The sequence below is a fragment of the Octopus bimaculoides genome, chromosome 4 (genome assembly GCF_001194135.2).
Source record: "Octopus bimaculoides isolate UCB-OBI-ISO-001 chromosome 4, ASM119413v2, whole genome shotgun sequence".
NCBI lineage: Eukaryota > Metazoa > Mollusca > Cephalopoda > Octopoda > Octopodidae > Octopus > Octopus bimaculoides.
In genome coordinates, this window is record NC_068984.1 from 11,982,699 (window position 1) to 12,001,567 (window position 18,869).

General features: G+C 34.4%; 1 protein-coding gene across 7 annotated transcripts in view; it reads right to left on the bottom strand.

Annotated features, from left to right (window-relative positions):
- Positions 1-18,616, bottom strand: part of LOC106883563 (uncharacterized) — a 106,144-nt gene extending 87,528 nt beyond the window's left edge. For 5 of the 7 annotated variants that reach the window (XM_014934626.2, XM_014934663.2, XM_052966893.1 and 2 more), the window contains exon 1: positions 18,028-18,615. In XM_014934626.2, the coding sequence (XP_014790112.1) occupies positions 18,028-18,030 (3 nt within the window). In that variant the 5' untranslated portion in view covers positions 18,031-18,615. Of the gene's footprint in view, positions 1-12,002; positions 12,061-18,027 lie in introns of all 7 variants that reach the window. The other 2 variants (XM_052966889.1, XM_014934703.2) reach the window with 2 other exon arrangements.
- Positions 18,617-18,869: the final 253 nt, after the last annotated feature.

Here is an 18,869-nt window from a genome sequence, read left to right on the forward strand (position 1 = left end):
ACTTATAGTGAATTATCCCCTCATAATTTCACCAGACACAGAGCATTAGCTGATCAAAACGCCCATACTTGGCAACAGGTTCCAGAAGCTGTCTCTTGCCACTGCTTACGCATGTAAGGATTATGGAAAAATATCTTCCTCAGATTACTTGTTCCAATCCACGACTCACTTCCTGTGCTCGCAATTCAAAAGGAGATCGGAGCTTCAATGAAAGGGTTCTTCATCTGAAGTACAAGAACTGGTATCAGCATGGGGATCAAAGGACCGGCAGAAAGTTGGCTTCAGACGGTGCAACAAGATGACCTCCACTTTGAATGCTAGGCTACTTTTGTTGCGATTTGATGAATAAAGGAAATAAGTTACCAAAATATTGCAAAACTTTCAAATCAACACAATATTTTACAAGTATTTCCATACTAACAAATAAAAAGAATGAGATCCATTACTTTTTTGAGTGGTAATTATTTTCCAGCCATATGGAGTGACTTAAGTAGTAAATGTTCGTGGATTCTTTAAAGATTTTAAATTCACATTCCTGAATAAGCTCACATACCCAACATTTTCAAGAGCTAATATTCAATGTCCATTTTCCTAATGAAATGAATTAGCATATTCTGAAGTTAACACAATAAATTCTTAAATGACTATAACAGGTAAAAACTGTGACCCTTACTTGTATATTGTTCAAGAGTGCCACTATATGCCCACAAATAGCCTGCTTGAAAGATCAGTCAAATCTCTCTCAAATTACTTTGCACAAAGAAAAAAAGATGAAGTGGTCACAGCTGGAATACCTTTGATCAAAGGTATTCCAGCTGTGAATACTATTTAATCATATTCTGCATAGATTGCTCTAGACTAGACTAGAAAACTTCAACTGCTGAATTCTCTAGATCCACTGAACCTAAGGACCCATGTCCTAAAGACAAAATAGTTTTGAAAATTAACAATCTGAGTTACAATTTTTTAATATTTTTCTTTTAATAAAGGAATAACATTATCAAAGGAAAAAGTTTTAGATATGTACATAATTCATAAAACAAATAAGAGTAGAATTAAGTTTTGTTATGAATTTATTTTACTTCTAATTACTATCATCTGTTAATGATGGATGGGTAGCTAAGGTTTGCATACACTTAATCCACCGCTCAGTTTAACCTAGCCCTTCAGTGCCTTTAGCCTACACTAGGTTTCCAATCTGAGAATAACTTCCTCACTAGCTTCCACAAGTCATAGAGGCTCTGCAACTGCCCCTAAACTGCCCATCCTCACCTATAGTCATGAATGTTGGATAATGAGCCAAAAGAATATGGTCATGAATACAAGAGGCCAAAATGGAGTTCCTCTGAAGGATCTCTGGAGTAACATTACTCGACAAGATGCACAGCTCGGATATCAAGGAGTCTCTCCAAGTTGAGCTGCTGCTTCTCCACATTAAGAATCCACAGCTCCAGTACTACAGACGTAATTAAAATGTCATAAGAAAGAATTGAAAAACAGATTATTCAAGTCAATAGGCAGGAGACCTAGGAGTAGACTAAGAATGAGATGGCTAGATGATATCTATAATCTCAGTTGGTCATGCTTAGGAATCCAGCTGGAAAGTATAAAGAAGGTTACTTCTGATAAGACCTTAATAAAGGAAGTACTTGAGGACTACCCCCATGACCTTCCAAGGAATAAGGCAGAGAAAATGAATGGATAATTGGCATTATGACATCTGTACACACCAAACAAAATGCTTGAATTTACAGTTATGTTACCCTCATTTAAAATTACTTTTGTTTTTCCTGAAATCAATATACTTGTGATCAATAATAATTTGTATATGACATTGAAGTAGTAATGAATCAAGTGCAACTGATTAGACAAATTCAGCTTATTGATGAACCATATGAATATATTTTATCAAAACTTGTTCAGATAATTGACAGAAGTTTACTAATGTCAGAAATGAAAAAAAGATTTTAAAAAAAATAAATATTTGATTGAGATTTATTAGGTTTTATCATTTAAATTTCTGATATCAAATCTTTCATATGCTGACTGCAGTATTTTTCTAGCACATTCCATTTCAGCATCATCTTTCTGAAATAAATAATTCAAAAGAGAAATAACTGGTGTAAGCTTACTGAAGCTCACTTGAAAAGGAAGGGGGAGGACAGAAATAATGTTTTGTATTAAAATGACCTTCATAGTTCCATTCCACTATGTCTATAGATTAGATCTCTTGAGGAAAAGGCATATAGGACATAATTAGCAACTGCAAAGGAAATATAAAACAAACTGAGTGGGAACTGATCTCAGACCTTTAAGATTACAACTAAATGATTTGCCAACAATGTAATGGACTTGTACCCGTTGTTATATACTTCAGCCATTTCATAATAATTTTGTTCAACATTTACATCATCTGACTGCTACTGCCTAACCTGTTAAATCTTGAATGTCATCTGTTATAAGCACTTCGAGGCATATATTCAATGCACTACCAACAACATCCATTCATACCATCATCAAAACATTGTGCTTTGTTTTATTTCACCACAAAAACATGTAATTTAGAAAATTACATCTTTAAATAGATTGGTTTCCAAGTATCAATATGGTATAGTTTTCTTTTTTTATTACATTTCAAAATATTAATAATATAATATAAATAGCTTTAAAAATAAAACAAAGTAATTCTTTGTTGGCTTTGTGTCTTATAATAATTGTACAATATTCGTTTCCTTTGATTAGTTAACAAGGGTAATGTTTGTATAGGACAGGTATAGTTGACTGAATCAAACTAGAACCTCCAGTAGAATGAAAGCCAAATTTAACCCCCCAGTAGGATTTGTACTCACAGTAGCCTGATATTAAACCAGGGACAATAAACCTCATGTCACATTACAATCTTTACATGTAAGTCTAAATATTTCTATTATATATGCAGAAGTATTTCCATTCATTAAAGGTTATGTTATACAATCTTTTTATCCAGATAAATGTTGGAAAGGTTTGTTTTTAATTCCTTTCAAAGCATGATTGTTTAATTAGTAAAAGGTTTTACTTTGAAATTACTATTTGAATTTTTCCAACTACACAGAAAATCAGGTTGCTCTAGTGCAGTGGCCCTTAACCACTAAGAGCATTGGGAGCTCATAAGGGAGAGGCAAAGGGGGTACAATGAGGAGCACTGATTCTTCTTAGAAATAAAATAATCCAACTAGGTACAATATTTATATTTTAGACTCATTCTCAAAAAATCTGTCAGTAGAAATATGATTGACTTATGATGTGCCAAGAACCAATATAATTTCATTACATTAGATGCATGCATGGTTGTATGATTAAGAAGTTTGCTTTACAACCATGTGGTTTTGACCCCACTGTAGATCAAGTGTTTTCTCTCATTAACCCCAGACCAACCAAAACCATATGAGTGAATTTAATAGATGGAAATTGAAAGAATTCCTCTTTTAAAAAAAATTTAAGGAAAATATGCTGCTAGAAGAGACATGGGTGTGAATAAGAAGTTTACTTCCTATCCACATGGTTTTGTGTTCAGTTTTGCAAGTGGATTTGGTAGATGGAAACTGTGTGTGTGTGTGTGTGTGTGTTTACAAGTTACTATGAAAGTTTGGGTGCACTGGTGGTATTGTTATTGTCGGCAAATCATCTGCTCGTTTCATGCCTTTCAAGTCATATGGAATAAGAGATCCCTTAAAAAAAATTAAGGGTTAGCAAAAGGAAGGGCATCCAGCAATAAAGCAACACTCCAATAACATTCACCTAACCCATGCCAGCATGGAAAAACATGTAAACATGAGCATAAAAATGATATGGTGACTGTAAATGAAGTACTGCTTATAAAAAATAGAGACTAATTTGTAATCTCCTATGTAAACAGGTCCAGTCATTGATGTTTGTTTGAAAGACTACAGAAAATATTAACTTGCTTGAAGACAGTTGAGTATTGGCAACAGGAAGAGCATCAGACCATGGAAAATTTATCTCAATGAATTTCACATGGCCCATGCAAGTATGGAAAAGTAGATGTTAAAACAATGATCATCGTGATAGTTCTTACCTTCCTAAGTAATTCCCATAAAAATTTAATATAGGAGACACTAGTCTACGCAAATATTTTAAAAGACACACATCCTTGATGAAACAATAAACCACTGCGCAAAATTAACTCTATTTAATTAACCAGCAGGATTTTTTTCTTTTTTAACAAAACACGAGGAAGGGGACATTTGTAGAACACTATTGCTGCTGGGGCTAAGCTACAAATGAACTGCTGTTCTAATGAGATTTATCTAAAGAAAATTAAAATTTTAATTAAATCTATAATCACTGTCTTCTGTTTGAAGATTAACACTTTAATACAGCTTTATAGTGAAGATCACTTTGCGAAAGTATGACTTATTGACGTTTTCTTAAATTTGTATTTTAGTTCTCAATCAAAAAATGTTCAGGTTTCATACTCCTTCCATTGAAGGATCATGTGCCAGAGAGCATTCATTTCTCCCAAACCAAGTTAACATATTTTTAACAACTATGTTGTGTTCCTAATGTTTTCTTATAGAGTTAACTACACATTCAGCTAAATTTTGTTCAGTCAAAATTTAAGACATATCTTTGCATTATCACTGCACATTGCAAGGTCAGCAGAAATGCATGATTCTTGTATTAGATGGCATGGCAACATGTGTTTCATAGTTTGTAACACAGTCCAACATAGTATCACTGAAAGAGCTTTATGTCACCTTTGTTCTGCCAACTACAATTCTCAATCAATTGAGCTATTTCCACTTAACCCACCTTACATTCACTCTGGGTGACACCATTTCCAATGTTATTGAAGGTGGTAGACTACTGGGTTTTTCCTTCCCAGTCATTCTTAGCACACTAGGCCTGAGATTGTCAAATGTTTGTTGGTTAAAGACAGCTTGTGATTAGACAACAGGAAGCATTAAGGACTGAATCTAACTTCTTTGTAAGAGTAAATCTATCCTACAATAAGCTGGTGTACTCAGGAACAAAATAATAGAAAGGATAGTTGAATAGAGAGGTTGTGGACTTGCATCTCCTATTGCAATTGTGAGCTTGCTGACAATGTTGCTGTAAGCACTGAATTTTGCTTTTAACTTCTGGATCTGGGTCTTGAAGTTGAGATGTATACCAGAAGTAACATTTAAGTATCCTGAGTATTCCACCTTTCCACAAAGTTACTTGAAGTTGGCATTTTGGTTTGGCACAGAGGTAGTTCTCTTCATAAATCAATATATTTCACCATTTCTTCATTAGTCATTGGTGTAGAAGTTGGAAAGTAAAGGAAAAAGCATGTGCTTAAGGTAGAAAAACCTATACCATCTACCACTAGAGTCCAAATATATCTCACTCTCCAGCCTATTTTCAATCAACTCTGGAAGGCAAATATTCTTTATAATCTATACAACTTTGCTGAATAGGTCTCAAGAATTTACTGTGGTGTTACATGCTGCAGAGGATCTTCAAGGACCCACTAGTTCTTAAAATCATCCTTTGGTATGCTGAGAAGTTTTAGTACATGGTTTGGTGTTGATTTACCAGGAAGAAATCTGGCTTAGCATTTACTGATATTTTTTTTTTTTAATTGTTTTATTCACAGTTCTTATGGCTATGTTGTAAGAAACTTGCTTCCTAACTACATGGGTTTTGGGTTCATTCCCACTGCATGGCACCTTGGGCAAGTATCTTTTACTATAGCCTCAGGTCAACCAAAGCCCTGTGAGTAGATTTGTGTGTGTGTGTGTCTTTGTGTCTGTGTTTGTCACCCACCACAGCTTAACAACCATTGTTAGTGTGTTTACATCCCCATAACATAGTGGTTCAGCAAAAGAGACCAATAGAATAAGTACTAGGCTTAAAAAAGTAAGTCCCAGGGTTGATTTGTTCAACTAAAAATCACTTCAAGGTGGTGTCCCAGCAGGACTGCAGTCAAAATGACTGAAACAAGTAAAAAATAAAAGGTAACACCAAATCTGCAAGGAACCCGATTTGGTCAACTTATTACTATTAAATTTATTTAACTTAGATATTAACAGAGAATACAAAGAACAATTTGTATATATGAATGTATGTAAGAGAATAGAATGTGAGAATTTTTTTTATATATATATTCTCCCTTTTTGTACATTGTTGTGTTTAAATGTAAACCTGTACAGAGTGTTCGACATATATTTTTATGTCTCTTCTCAGAAACAGCTTGATACATAGGTGAAGGTCAATGGTATTGGAGAGAGCTCAACGATTAAAATTATTGTTGAGAAAAAGTTAGCTAACACAAAAAAACTGGAAGCCATTTGAATATTGGAAAAGAGTTACGTGTATCAGGATTTGCACTTGGTATCAAAATGCCGACACCATGACTTGTGCAATGTTCTGTGAACATTGTAAAGGCTGTATGATATAACAGAGGCAGCTGCAATGGAGACTATGAAGCCATGGGCAGCAGGAAGGGACACAGGCATTCCGACTGTGTCTGCACACTGGAATTCATCAAACAACTGATAAACAGGGCCTTAAACTCGATTCAGAGAACTATGTGAAGCTGCTGGATGACTTGGTCAATCCTTGGCTGGAGAGGACTACTGTTGGAACGCCATATGCATGGCACCTGGATTCAGTTCTTTGCCATACCTCAGGAAAGAGTCAGAAGTGGTTATCAGAAAATTTCTATAACTTCACCAACCCCAAAGCCTGACCATCTAATTCCCAAAATTGTAATCCTATGGATTACTATGTGTGGGACAGTTAAGAAAGGCACCAACCACTCTGGCTGCACGACCCAAGGCCAAGCTGGTGGCCAAGATCAAGGAGGTATTTGAAGATCTTCCCAGGGACACAGTGAAGAATGCATGTGCCAGTTCCAGAACTGTCTTGAGGCTGTAGTGGAAGGTGAGGGCAACTTCTTTGAATAATACTTTTGTTTTTCGACGGAATATTGTTTTCTTTCCCATTCATACAAGCTGTCAAATTTATCCTGAACACCCTGTATTTACAATCAATTTTAGGTTAACTAAGAAAGTTAATGGTGAAATTTACATATTTTAATCAAACTGCAAATAACTTTCTTTATAATGATTTGAAGGAACTGAGTACACATCATCACACTCAGATTATGTAACAAGGAAGAGATTTCTTGATTTAACCAAGTCAATGCCAAATCAAAACATTCTCCAAAAATCCTCACATACCAGTCAATACATAAGGACATTTTTTAAATTAGTTTTATTGCCATTCTATCAAGATAAGAAAATGAACTTGAACAAGCTAACAAGGGTATCTCTATGTTATCACTCAATTTGCTAGAAATAACAGCCTCATCTAAAAAAAAAAAAAGGGACATATATTAAATAACATTATCCTTGACATATTCTCTAATGATCACAACTGAAAAGCTTCTGATCATAGGCCTCATTAGCTTTCGCTAAACAAAACAATAAACTCAAAAAGAATAATTTCATTATGCTTGCCATTTCATATCTCGAAGAAAAAAAAGAAAAATTTTTTTTATAAGTAGCAAAGAGTTGACTGTAAGATACTGAAACAAGTGAGTTGCCCAATTATCAGTATGAGATATATTTTAATTAAATGTGAGATTTATTAAGCAATATATAATTATATATTTTCAAGAAAAATAACCTATTTCAATAAAAACATGGTCAATGAGAATATTTTAAAAACTGTATTTAACTTCACATTTTAAGATTTTGTTTTTGAATTTCATGAAATTGTAACAGGAAGCACTTCAATTCATATCCTTTCTACAGTTATACTAAATCCTCATTATTTGTTCACAGTATTAAAGATTAAATATTACACCTTGCCTATCAATGGAGTTTCTATAAATCCTCATTTCCCTATTATCATGTACATTCTGTTAACCATAAAAACATTGTATTGAAGAACACATACAAATATCTACAACTATTGCAGTATAAGAAGTTTGCTTCCTACCTACATGGTTTCAGTTTCAGTCTCAATGTATGGCACCTCTGGGTTGACCAAAGCCTTGTGAGTGGATTTGGTAGGTAGAAACTGAAAGAAACCCATTGTATAGCTACATATATGCATACATGTATGTTACTACCTCCTTGCCTTGGCATCATGCAATAATTATAAATGAGCATTTAGCATGCAAGAGAGAAGACTACATTGGTTAGGACATGTGATGCATATGAATGAGGACAGCTGCATAAAGAAGTGCCACTCACAGAAACCCGTGAAAGAGGGAGACCCAGGAAGACGCGAGGTGAAGTGGTAAGGACCAATCTCAGGACGTTAGGCCTCATGGAGGAAATGACAATGGACCGAGATGTCTGGCAATATAAAGTTCTAGAGAAGATCTGCCCACATCAGCAAAACTGAGTTTTAGAAGGGCTGTGTGTCCTACCCACACTTAAGAAAACTTCTTGCACACTCTACAACAAACCAAACTACGTCTCTACATCTCTACTCTTCCTCACATTTACGCTTCGTGCACTATGCTTACTTCCTACTCCCCAATCCTGTCTTCTTGGCCTGTACCACTGTTATCATCATTGCGCTCTGCTAGCCTCTGACCTCTATGTTCCACCGACATGCCCCCCCCCCACCAACTGTGTTCCACCCATACATAAGAAAACTTTTCACTCACCCTACCCCAACAAACCAATCTACATCTCCACATCTCTTCTCTTCCTCACATTTCCTCCTTCATACACTATGCCTGTCCCCAATCTTGTCCTCACAACCCTGTTCATTGCTATCCGGTCGCCCCTACTCTCTAGATATACCCAGGTTTTCACTACGCACCCCCCTCCATACTCTTAAATCACATTTCGTTTGCAATACCCTGCCACTTATATTATGGCATTTGAACATCAAGGGTGTGCCTGGGCACTTGCCACCATCTATATCCCTTCTTTTACTCAACTATTCTATTTATATTCCAATTCCCATCCCTTGTGAGTATGCCCGGCATTTTGCCACCATCTCCATCCTGCTGTCTCCCACTCTCTCGCACTTCCCTCAGTTTGGAGATCTCTCTCTCTCTCTCTTGCCAGCTGGATAACCTTGTACTTCCTCTACAGCAAGATACCTGTTTCTGTCTCTCTGCCTCACTATATAACCTACCATCATCCAACACAAGATCACTTCCTCCAAAGCTCCCTCCTCTCTTGAAAGTTTTTTGTTTGTTTTGTCTTGCAAGTACTTAGTGATGCTGTCGATGCAGGTGCCACTTAAACTCACCCAGTGTACATTGTAAAGTGGTTGGCATTCGGAAGGGTATCCAGCTGTAAAAATCCTACCAAAACAGTCACAGAAGTCTGGTGCAGGCTTCTGCCTGGCCGGCTCTTGTGAAGCTGTCCCACCCATGGAAGGCGGACGTATGATGATGAGCATCACAATCATACAGTGTGCTTTCAATTTTCCACGAAAACTTGTCTGGTCATGGAAGAGTATTACCTTAATGGGAAACAGGTGAGGGTTGACTACAAGAAGGGTATCCAGATGTAGAAAATCTGCCTCAACAAATTCCATCTGAAGCATGGGAGTATGGAAAAGTAAATGTTCATCCAAAACAAGTAAATATGGTAGAAGAAAAAACAAGTATCACCTACCAACAAATAACCCTGCCTTTGACTGATCTACATCTTTGATCATGTGATACCACATAAACTGAAAGATTCTACTCTTTTAACAAACTCATATCAGTCAATTTTCAAAATGTTTTACTCGCTGCTATTAAATTACTCTCTTCACTAGAATCTTCAACTATATTTTGATAGGATTTTGTAAAAAATATAGGTATACAGATAAACATTTTTTCGTGTTTCATGTTAATTATGTGAAACATTCTTTTTCTGGCTTAATTTTTCTTCAATGAGTCAGTAATATACAGCTTGTGAACAGTTCTTTGGACTCAAAGAATGAAAAGTTATGAAAAGGTGAAATTAATAAATGTATCATGTACTTCTAAAAGTACTGAAAGGAAAATATACATTGTTAAAGAAAAATTGAGAAATGGAGATAAGATCTTGTAATTTCTTGATTTATGTAAATTCTATCAGCAGAGATTACTTGAAGAATTTAAAAATGTAACCTGTTGCCAATTAGTATAGAGTATACTGGAGAAATGAGATGGATAATTATCATCATGTTTACATAGCAAATGATCCATAGGCCACTAGTACAATTTCATGCATTCAAATTTCAAAATGTATGCAGTTTCTATATTCTGCAAGAAAAATCAGGCAACCTGAAAACAGAAGCTACCTTGAACATTAAGCCTTTTGAAACCACTTCAAATACAAGACAGCTGAACTAACACATACGCAAAACCTCAAATCCAATCCTTCTAGATAAAGTATAGTCTTTTAAAAAATACATCTTATGTTGATACAAAAATTTAGCATGTTTCTAAATCTATGTAAAAAAATACATTACATCATTATACCTACTGCAACTATAATTTTTTACATTATCTTTACTATTATTCTACAGCTTTCACTATTTGGTTCATAATAGGCAAAAAAAAATATTAAAAAATCAAGAACAAATTATCTGGTCCATAAAAATGTTATACACAACTATATTTCCTTGATACATAATCCTTACTTTTGAGTAGAACTATAGAAATGACATCCTTCTGTACTATCTCATTAGCTATGTATGAAGTTATAGCTACCCTCTAATAATTTCAGATGGACCATCAGCTTTTCTCGATATATCATTAATTGTCATACTAACATACGTCCAACTGATTTTCCTTGAAGACTCAACTTCAAGGAAAATAAATATATTATTATTAATCAGAGTAGGAAGGACAATCTCTAAAACTTTTGCAGGCCCTCACAAGCTGGTGAAATCAATGCAAATGAAACTCAGCTTAAACTTCTGTAAGATGATGCCTATAAATAAAAGTCAAACAAGTAATTCCAGGGATTTAGTTCTGGAATAATGATTGAATGGATTACAAAAAAGAGATAGGTGTAAATGAATAGGCCCCCTGTTCAGAGAAGCAGAAATCAGTGAGTCTATGGTGAGTCTTTGCCAACCAGCCAGGTCATTTCTGGATGCTGTTTTGTTTGCTTGTGTAACATCAGCACCATCCCAGATATATTTACACATATATATATAAACATGTGAAAGTTAGGAAGGAAAAGCAGTGTCCATGAACTTAATAAATACACTGAGATTGGCAAGATTGATGTTCAGCCTCAACATTTGTAGATTCAATGTCTGTAGGAAAACGTTGATAGGTGGAGATGCAAGTCTAAGAGGGAAAAACATGGTATGGTGTTTCCTGTAAGGCTTGAGAGGGAAGTATAGTAGTAAGGATAATGGGTACTTGTATTGTGAGAATATGCAGCTTCCTGGTTCAAAAGAACAGAGGTCATTCTAGTAACATGAAAAAGGCAAAGAGAGAAAACCGTAAATGCCAGCCAGTGGTTGTAGCATGATAGTAAATGAAGAATTACGAATTAAGCAAAGGTCTCTTTTGGATGCAGTCTTGGATTGGGGGAAGGTATGGCAACAGAATGACTCACTGTATGCAAGTAGTAATCCAATCTGAATTTTGAGTGTTGTAGAGGGCCTGCAGAATGGTCAGGGCTGAAATATTTCTCGACTCTAAAGAGGAATCATACCCTTTGTCGTGTAATTTTCATAATGTTATATGAGTAGAATTGTCATGAGAGACCATACTGTTTCTGACTAGAGAGGATGAACTACAAGTCTCTTTTTTTTCTTGACAGGACTTTCAATATGAGCTTCTGAAAGAGATTATATTGTTGAATACACATTGAATAAACTGCTTTTATGAAGTAGTGTATGACTAGCATGAAGTGTTTAGGTTGTGTGTGATGTCTTAAGTGCAGGATGTGAAGGGTGGTACTTTTGGTATCTTTGGCAAAGAAACATTGTTGTTAGTGATTACAAGCATGTCATTAATGACTAAATGAGTGTGGAAGACATTACCAAACCTTGGGATAAGACAGAGTTCTGTTGGAACACATTGCAGTCTGACAGAAAGCTTCTGATCTAAGAAAAGAGAGGTAGATAGAAACCATTTTCAGCTGAAGTAATCACATACTAATGTATAAATTGAAGAATTAATACAATATAGCTGAGTGAGCACTGTCAATGCATGCTATGACGGAGTAGTCCAATAGAAAATTTAATCCAAGAGATAACATATGTAGCAACATGACCATGAGATTCTTATACCAGACAGGAACAAATGTTTTGCCTATGTCAAAGGCAAACAATTGATCTCACTGAAAATCCAAAAGCTAAGAGATCATTGGTGAATTATGAATGTGAGCAGACAACTGGTAGAATTAGCTTAACGGTAACTATCAGTGGTCACTGGGGACAAAAAAATTATTCAAGAAGATGGTTGATAATTAGTTTCCATCACTTTTTAGAAGTAAGTATAATAAGATGCAACTTCACAGAGCTAACCATCTTCAGAATGAGACATAGGGTTACATATTTCCCTAGGTTAAGATACACTTGTAGAGAGAGAAATATTAAAGAGGCTGGAGCGAGGAGCTAGCTAAAAAACACAAAGAATAATAGAGGAAACACTGTCAGAATATACTGGGTTGGAGTGATCAGAAACATATTTGCACTTGGTGAATGATGAGTAAGTGTGCAGTGTGGAATTGAAATCAAAATGGGTAGAAAATGTGATTGTTTCGTTTGTATGAATGAAGAGCTCTCTTGATTGAGGTGACAACTAGGAGAATCCTGTCAAGTTAGAAGAGATCTTTTCAAACAATTTGACAAGCAAGATAACTTGTAGGATGTGTGATATAAGATATCCTTTACTTTCTTGATGGTTCTCTTTTTCAGATACTGTAAAGTTTGGTAAGTGACTCCATGTTAGTGACAGCAGATGATTTCCTCCACAGGTAATGTTAGCTCTGACCAATTATATGACTGTAAGTACTAGATGGTTCAAAAGATATGAGCTGTTGTAGTTATAATAATGAAGAATGAGTTACATTGCTAACACAATGATAAAACAATCTGATGGGTTAGAGACAGTTACGGGAGGGTTTTGAGAAGGAAAAGAGGATAAGAGTATTTCAAGAGGTAGTGTGTCAATCAGCTAAATAATTCAGTCTTTGCACCACTGGTAGTGGTGTAAAAATATGTACAAAAAACAAAGCCAAGATGAGATGTGCTTTGAAGTAATTATTACTTCAGGCAAGAGTTAGTAGAGCAAACTTGGTCAAAACTCGTGCAATCAAAATATACATACACTCCAATAATTGGTTAAGTCGCACCTGGTACAGTATGTTACAGTCAACTCATTGCTACATATAAAAGATTGTTTTCTAATTTTTACCCTTCCCTCTTATGAGTTAGTTTTTGATAGCTGATTCTTTACTAAACATCAATACTGTTGTGATGAAAAATAGTTGCCAAGAATCGAACCATTTTATTCAGTTTTTGAAATAATAATATAAACATGTCTGTTTTATTGCAAATGGCCAGCTACTGGCCTGCAACCAAAGTATATCATAATGCAACTGGATAGGAAGTAGTAATAATGATTTCATAGCATTCACCAGCACTTTGAAAATTGAGCTTTTCTGGCATTTTTCAGATGTTTCATCAAGAGATGAAGAAATTTGTGTGAATTTCCTTTTCAATAGCCATTCACAAAGATGTTGAACCACAGTTTGTCACTGAGGCAGTCACTGACTCAGATTTTGCTTGGGCTGAAATCATCAGTAAGCCAACATTGCAGAAATCATCAATGGAACAGTTTTCAGAGTTTAATCAATTTACTACAAAACTCAGTTTTCCAGATGAGGCTTTTGCTGAGACAAAGTCAATTCAATCATCTAAGTATCTGACATAAGCACAATGATGAGTAACATCAATCAGTTAACATAATTTACCATTGGCTTGTATTTATTAAGATTAAACCATCAAAGCAAAATTTCTTTCAGGTTCAGAGAGCCATCCAAATAAAGAATGTTCTAGTGACAAGTGACACAAATTTCTTTCGTGAAATATTAGGGTAATTGCAATGAAAAGGAGACACTGAATTGCAGAGTAATTCCTTAAAATGAAACTCAATTTTTCTAGCAGTTTATTGAATGATGGGCAAATGCTTTGGTCTTCCATATAATTTAATTTGTTTCCAATAAGTGAAGTTATTTTAACAATATTCTTCTCCAAAAAAGAGCAAACATTTTAAGACATGAATTGGGATCTTCAGTCAGTTTGGATGGAAGCTGGAGCAACAAATATGAGAAATATATTTTGAAGACAGTGAATTACAATAGTTGAAGAGCAATGGTAAAACTTGAAGTATTCATCTATAACTACATACAAGAGTAGTAAAGAGACATCAAATGGTTGTGTATATTTGATACATTAGGTATAAGGAGAATGACAGAATTATGATTTCAAAGGAGAATGACAGAATTGTGATTTCAATTCTGAGTATATGATGCATACAAGTTTCTTAAATGCAAAATTCTCAGATATAATACAGGGCCATAATTGAATCACACCAAGATGATCAAAAGCTTATGCAAATCTCTTGATTCCAAAAGACTGTTACAAAGGAGTATCTACTAAGAATATCAGTGATTATCTTTGTCAGGTAACAAGTAAATGTCATATTAACAAATGGATGTTTAGTGGAGAGGACATTTGTGATTGAGCCAAGTTCCTACCAAGCTGCTCAACAATGTTGTCGAGACAGGCAAAGTGGAAAATATTGAGTCATGAAAAAAAATCATTCAGTTTTGCAATTTCAAACACTTCCCACCTCTTTCAGGATTGCTGTAAATATTTCTTAAAACATCATATCAGGCTTTTTACCTAGACATTTCTGCTACTTTGTTTCTTCCATACCATCAAAATATGCCTTTTAACACTTACTGTCTAAAATGTATATACAACACCATTTAACTACCATTTCAATGAATTTCCACTACAACCACAGATAATATTCATAAAAACAGAAACCTTCACAACTATTCTTTCTAATTAATATACAAGAGTCAAACTGCTGTAGTTGAAATGAACTTCCATAGACCTGTATGACTTAAATCCTGTTCCAGTTGACTTTCACTTCTGTAGGATTACTAAAATTTCAAAAGTGTAAGCAAGCAATCTGAATACATGGATGTACTTTTCACCCATGAAATAGGATACAGTAAAAGCTAGCAGTAAGCATTGTAGAGACAGTTTTGCTTAAGGAGGGTTAGCTTTCAACAATGTCTCAGAAATATTTGCAAATGCTCTTCTCAGAAAATCAGATATCATCAGCCTGTTCATGAAGTGAAACCAATAATATGATCAGATTTGGACCTAATTAACTCAGTTCATATGACAATCCATTTGGTTTATGTTGCAGTGATACAAGTTGAATAGTTCGATTAAGCCATGTTGCTATTAGACGAAAGTAAATATACTTTAACATTACTACCAAGGATTTCACTAAGCATTATAATTTTATTAAAATGCATTTTAAACCAACATTTCTGACGACAACGTGATTACAGTTACGCTTATTAATTCTGCATTCAATGCTTTAAAGACAAAATATTGCTTGCGTTTGACGAACATGTGTGACGAGTTGTAGGTGCTTTTAGTCTAAATGCATTTACAATAGCTATAAAATCTAAGATGAAAATGTAGAATATTGGTTTAGAATATTTTTGCTGTGGTATGTTTTTGACATATTCGATCATACGTTTTGTTTCATAATTACAATATAGTTGGCTAATTCCTACTCTAACAAGGTTTTTTCTCTCGTAGTGGACGAATCATCTGATGATAAAATGATACACCATAGCTCTGAAACATGGTCAAGGGAAATCGAAAACGGCAGAGAAAGGGGAAAATTATAATAGAAACATATTGGGTATACAGTATCAACTTCAGAAATAAAGTCAAAGACAGCAATTTATATTATTGACAGCAACGCATGTCTTAGGAATGTGTGATTTAAGATGATGCTTCCAATTTACTAAGTAAGTCTAATCTAAAACCATAAACTAATATCCAGTCCACAAGATCGATAATGTAAATTAAATTATTATTATTATTATTATAAACTTAAGTTCGTAACACAGAAATCAAAAAGGCTTTTGTCTATTTAAATCAATTAAAATGTAGCTAATGGCTTAAGTGTCGTTATAAAACTGAAAAATGTTGATAGCATAGAATGTAAACATCATTCATTCGTCGAAAATAATACAGGATCAAGACAAACTAATGAATTCATTTAAAGAGCTCAAGCCAAAAGGTAATGGTTGTTAGCGTGAAGCATGTCCAACTCAACGTAGAAATTTTAATCACAACCAGAACTCATAATTTAAATGTTTACAACACAGACATTTTCTTTACAGCTACGTAATAAAAATACATTCTAAATATGCATTGCAGAATCATAAACCAAAACCATCTGATCTAGTGACCTAATAAATTAAAGCGCCAAATAAACGAAAAACAAAATATTAAAGATGTGCTGACACCATATTGTCAAATTAGTTAATACCAGAAGTTACAATATTCATGTACGATCTTTAACAAATAAATACATTCTAAATATGATGGTCTATTCTTCAACGCTTATTTAAACCAAAGTTTAAGAAGAACGCTTCGAGAGCAGCAAATAAATCAGTCAAAGACCATTTCTAAATAGGCAAGACAAACTATAGAGTTCGGGTTTTATAAAGACATCTAGCATATTTCAACTTAATAGCAAGGCCAAATAGAACAGTTGATGTCTAGGAACACGATTACTATCTCAAAACAATCTTCATGATTTCTTTCATGTTATACGCAGCGCCTAATGAACATTATAGTATGGAAGAACATATACGCGCTTGGTTATCAAATGTATAAAAATAAAATGACATTGAAACAAAAAAAAAATTAACGAATACTAATAATATATAAGTTAGTTGCAAACAAATCGAGTATGAAAATACGCATGGTGTTCCACAAGGTTCTACACCTTTACCTCAATGAAAACGAGATCAATTTTACATTACGTTGCTAAAATCAAATGGTAGTATAGTAATTTTTACTTTAACATGGTACAAAACGAAAAAGGTGTCTTTTAAGCAGAGAAATAAAAAAACTGCCGGTTGTATTATATACATAAATAAAACTAGTGTATTATAAGAAATGTTAGTACGAATATTAATGTAATGCCAGAACGAAACTATGGAAATGTGTACTTCATAGGTATTGAAGAAAGTAAAATACATCGAATAGTTATGTAAATTTATTTATTAAAGGTTAAGGTTTAGCTGTATTTTAAGTACGATTTATAAACAAACTCACGATCATCGCAAAGATCGTGAGTTTCGACTAAATGAACAGTAATATAAGCGCATCAAAGCTACCAAGACGAACAATAATTTACATGGCTTTAATTAGCACTGTCTAAAGTTAAGCTAAATAGAGTAAAACTGGTTTTAATTTCATAAGCAAAGGTATGTCTTGAAATAAATGTGAAACCATATTTTAACATTTTGTACAAGCTAATGTAAATATACTCAATAGCTGTAGACATATACATCTTTGGCAATCTGCCGAAAATGGGCGAGATATCAAATCAATAAAAAAAAAAATGTATCGATTTAATTATTTATATGGTTTCTGGGGTAACATGGGTTAACCCAGATCCATAATCATGACCAAATCCCAACATGGCCGACATTCAATTGACTTCAACAAAAAGTATCACTGGATTCATCAACGAACAACGAAGTTACAAAAAACACATGGTAAAGTTCAATAAAATATTATATTTTAAATATCTATTGATGCTAGATATATTTCAAAAAGAACTGTCCCAAAACCCCCTTTCGTAACATGTCATTGATTCAGAAGATATATGGTACCGATACGAAGCATGAAACCTTTCGTACAATCACAATACGCAGACTTCTAGTAAGCAATAAGTTATGGCTTAATAAGACAAAATAATTACCAAAATCAAATCAAATATATAAAACTTACCATATTAATCAGGAATCAAACATCCGGGTAGCAATTAAATCCGTTTCTTACGCTCCAAATACCAACACGGCTGGAGCACACCATCCATTGCCAAGAGTAAGTCTCTGCAGAAACCAAAATGGCGTCATTTCTTCCCCAGGCTTTCGTAGATTTACATCCGGGTAATCCCAACACTGACCTCTCAGCTACCATGACCTCTATCGTACTCAGAATGGTCAGCAAGTCTCGTCAAATAGCACAAAGCAATTAATTAATAATGTCAGTCATTTCTTATTATTCCATTATTTTACAAAATGATTTCTTCTTTTCTTCATAAAACTGCATTCATAACTGAAAATATATCCCATCGTTGTATTTTAATATCGATCTACATTTTTCTCTCATTCCTTATCTCTAGTTTTCACAAGATGAGTTTCGTCTGTTCTGCAAAAATAGTTATTTAAAAAATATATTTTTGTATAATTCAGGCGGGAATATCTGTTAACCGGATAAGTATGCTTATGATGTAGTGACTTCCCGACTGTCAGTCAGGCTAACCCATTATGCTAATATATTCTGACGTTTATTAACGTTACTGAAAGCCGCCAACCAACGTGACGCCGAGTGACGTTTGATGCAACTAAAGTGAAAGGAATAAATAAACAAATAGCTACTTTAATACATAACAATAATTGGAGAAAATGGGAAAGAAATGTGAGAATGACAGAAAAAATGAGAACTGGAAGGAAGAATAAAGTTGTAGTGAGAGGTTGAGTACGTGTTCATAGATAGTGCCTGCTGCGTGTTGAGGATAAATGAGCTGCGCTCAACTCGTTCTTCTCTTACTCATTTACTCTTTCAGT